The 3911-nt window shown below is 36.9% G+C and overlaps 1 protein-coding gene across 1 annotated transcript; it reads left to right on the forward strand.

Moving 5' to 3' along the window:
• Window positions 1-647: 647 nt before the first annotated feature.
• Window positions 648-1675, forward strand: LOC139881986 (uncharacterized). Its single transcript, XM_071866371.1, has 3 exons — window positions 648-830; window positions 901-1142; window positions 1273-1675. The coding sequence occupies exons 1-3, from the start codon at window positions 648-650 to the stop codon at window positions 1673-1675; spliced, it is 828 nt and encodes a 275-aa protein (XP_071722472.1).
• The last annotated feature ends 2236 nt before the right edge of the window (window positions 1676-3911 follow it).

Raw genomic sequence — 3911 nt, forward strand, 5'->3', positions numbered from 1 at the left:
ATATCGAGACCTTGTTCTGTGGCGTCGACTCTCTAGCCCCGATCAGACTAACACGTTTCGAAAGGCCCTTTACAAACTCATTTCTTACACGAAGATGAATCTTCGTACAAGAAAGGGGGCAAATGATAGGAAAAGGACATTCAGAATGACCGAGCCCAAGAATGAGAGAAACGCCTACAGAAGGGAGAGCTCGCTTATGAACCGAGCCCGATAAATGCTCGGCTCCGAAGTCCTTAAGACCGAGCCCGATAGTCACTTCGTCTCAGCACGAGTCTATCGGCCTCCCTCTCTCGACTCTCACTCGAGGGCAAATTGGTCATTTCCATGAGAACACTAATAACTCCCTATAAATAGCTCATGATGGGACATTTGCCTTAAGCAAAATGATAGATAAGATATACTCTATTATCTACAACCATAGCTCACTAGTTTGGTTGTGTACACTCTCTCTCTAAGAGATCAATCCGACACACATACACAAACCGACACACCTCTCCAAGACGTATGCCAACGCCCCGAGGTCTAGTCTATCCATCAGCCTCTGGGTGAGCCTTGCTGGCCCGGGTAGGCCGTAGATGCTCAACCACTCTCTTCAGAGTCATCCTTCCAATCTTATCAAGAACTGCTACAACCAAGCGAGATAGCGCATGCTCCTCACCACTTTACACATTCCATCCGTGGACGAAACAGATCTTATTGATTGGCAGTCAGCTAGCTGGAAGTTTCCTTTACTCCGTCAACTCTTTCCAAGTCAGATTGTAGGGGCCATACAAAGCACACCTATTGCTGACTTGATGAGACCTGATCAGCATTTGTGGAGTCCCTCTCAGGTTAGAGTTTACCAAGTTAAATCAGGCTACCATATCGCAAAATCCTTATTTGTCTCGATGCCAATTGTAGGAAGCTACCCTTGGAGATGTATCTTTCCAACACTGGAATAATGTATGGGCTCTCAAGCTCCCTCCTTATGTGAAACATTTTTCTTGGAAGCTTTGTAAAGGGTTAATTGGCTCTAAGGAAAATTTGATTCGTCGTGGTAGAATACTTCCTTCGCATTGTGAAATTTGTTATGATTCTGAGGAAAATTTGCTGCATTTATTCAAATCTTGCTACTGGTCGATTTCTATGTTTGGATTGCTTGGGTTGAATAATATCTCTGCCTCTGAAAATTTGAATTTTACAACTTGGCTCAACTTTTTTCGATGCTTTGTCGTCCAATGAGTTACTTTTATTCATAATTGCTTGTTGATGGATATGGTGTAATCGAAATAGAGCTGTTTTTGACTTGGCATGTGCTTGTGTGGGTCAAAGTGTGGATGATATGAAATGCTGGATGCTTGACCTTAATTGTATCGATCAGGTTGCGATGATTCAAAGCCCGATTGTTTTGGATCCTCTCCCTGATAAATGGGCTCCTCCCGGTGAAGCTTACTTTAAAATTAATTTTGATAGGGCTTTCACTTATGGATCCACAAGCAATAGATTTGGTTTTATTGTGCGGGACTATCGAGGAAACATTATTCACGCCGAAGCAGGGTCTATAGGTGCTGCTGAGGACGCTTTTAATGCCGAGACAGTAGCAGCTTGGAGGGCGCTCTCTTGGGCTAGTATTATGCAAGTCCAGCACATTGTGTTGAAAGGGGATTGTAGTCTTTTGATTCAGGAGTACAAATGAAGGGCCAAGTTTCACCAATGTTAGGTTGTGGATTGAGCGTATTAAAGGCGTTGCTTCTCATTTTAGTTCATGTTTATTTTTGTTTGTTAAGCGTGGTGGCAATAAAGTAGCCGATAGTTTGGCTAAGACAGTTACATCCATCAATTTTAATTATGTTTGTTTTATTTTTAACGAGCTACCTGCTAACGTAGTTGAACTTGTCCGATTGGACGTTAGTAATGAATGATGAATGTCTTTGTCGACTTTCAGAAAAAAAAAAAAAAAAAAGAGTGGCGGCATCAAGTGGCGGAGGTGATAAGAAGTGGCCAACATCATATCGTTTTCTATTATCAACTATTTTATTCATTAGTTATTGTACATAAAGGGTAAAATAGTCATAAATTATTGTAAACTGATTTCAAGCATGTTTGCACCAGAAACCAGTATGTATTTACCGCTGCCCCACTTTCTGGACTAGAGAATTTTTTTGAAAATTAGTTATTGATCAGTTAACTAGTATGGTTGGTGGTGGATTAAATTTTGAACTTTTTTAACTAATAATTTAAATCTCTTGTATATTTAGAATCTTATTGAGTGCAATATTACGTTATATGGTTTATCGGTTTAACCCAATAAAATAAAAAAGTAAAAAACGCCTAAAAGTGATTAATTGAAGGGAGATCGATCGAGTGGTTTCACATATTAAGGCAGTCACACGTCGACTCGGATTATTTCTTTTTGCAAGTAGTGGTAGAATCTAATGAAAGATTAGCTAGACGTAATCACTCTCTCCACTAATGAATAGTATCAAAAAGAAAACAGAATGAATAGGGACATGATTTTGGACAAGATTAGCAATCGAGAGAAAAATTGTATTACTCATAGACATACATACAGAAGGCCTAACCAAATAGAATAAAATTGGATGGCTGGGTAATGACACTTTCTAAAAAGAGAGGCTCATACACTTTTGTAGAAAGAGATGAGTCCACTTGTATATTTAATCTTAGGATTGGTCAAGAATCATGTGCATTGAATCTAGACATCTCTGATCATTTGAACTTAAATAGAACGTCTTTCAGACAACCAAGGATTATGCCTAGTGCTATATCATAATCAAAGATTGAAGTTTTCATTTGCATCCAAATGGTTGGTTTATTTGGTCTTATTTTGCTCAGTAGAATCACTATCTGAACAATCCGTTTCAATAATTGTAGAGATTTTAATCCACATATATATATATATATATTATCAATTCAAAGGACCCTTATTAGTATCATTTAAATATTGGATGCTAATTAATCAAATTTGACAAAAACTTTTCCAACTAGTCTTGATGGTTCTTTTCACCCTTCCCTCACTGTACTACATACAATATTATAACGTCTTTACTGACTTTAAAACTTAAAATTAGTTCAAACATTTTCTGTTTCACAAATTTCAATTATATACTGTTTCTCCACCTTTCTTCTTATTATTATTTTGGTAATTGTGGTTTTAGCAAGTTCTTTTTTTCCCCCAAATATTTGTCACGGTTAAGATTGCTCCTTTGTGGTCTGAAGCCTGAAGGTCACGAGTTCGAATCATAGAAACAGTCTATTTGCAATGCGAGAGAAACGCTGTGTACTACGACATCATCCCCCTACTCCTCAAAGCGGGCAGACAGTCTTACCGCATCTGGGTTTGTCTTTTTTGTCATTCCGAGAAATTAATTAAATAAAGACGTAATTTCCATTAATTTAGTTTAAAATTTCAGGAGTACGTATTAATTTTGTTAAGTATTGGAAACTGATTGTAATTACAAGGAAAAAAAGTGAAGTTATCAAGTAGTTGTTGCATCGAACAGGCTGTCTAGCTACGTACATAGATTTTTCTTTCTTACTGGGAACATTGAGGTGCAATATTGTTGTGAAATTTTCAATATATATATATTGATATTTTAACATAAAAAACATTTTACTTTAGCAATATAATAATATGTCGATACAAGAACTGCACAAGTTCTATTGCACAGATATGTAGATGTAAAATCGTTTTATAGTACAAACTTAACACTCGGATCCATTTATATATATATAGCGCATCATAGAAAAGTAATGATATATTTATATTGACTCGCTTAAATATATTCTATGAAGAATTTCTTTTCAAGAGAAGATCTTCATTTTTATTAGCGCGGACACTAAACAAACTATAGCTGGCATACTTTTCCAGTCTCGATATATCGATATTACTTTATCGGATTGCGAGTAATGGA

Source organism: Rutidosis leptorrhynchoides, unplaced genomic scaffold (genome assembly GCF_046630445.1).
Source record: "Rutidosis leptorrhynchoides isolate AG116_Rl617_1_P2 unplaced genomic scaffold, CSIRO_AGI_Rlap_v1 contig216, whole genome shotgun sequence".
NCBI classification, from domain to species: Eukaryota; Viridiplantae; Streptophyta; class Magnoliopsida; order Asterales; family Asteraceae; genus Rutidosis; species Rutidosis leptorrhynchoides.

Coding starts and splice junctions, on each gene's coding strand:
- LOC139881986 (XM_071866371.1), top strand. CDS start 648: ATGCTCCTCACCACTTTACACATTCCATCCGTGGACGAAACAGATCTT. Junction 831..900: donor ATTTGTGGAGTCCCTCTCAG/GTTAGAGTTTAC, acceptor TGCCAATTGTAG/GAAGCTACCCTTGGAGATGT. Junction 1,143..1,272: donor TCTATGTTTGGATTGCTTGG/GTTGAATAATAT, acceptor TAATCGAAATAG/AGCTGTTTTTGACTTGGCAT.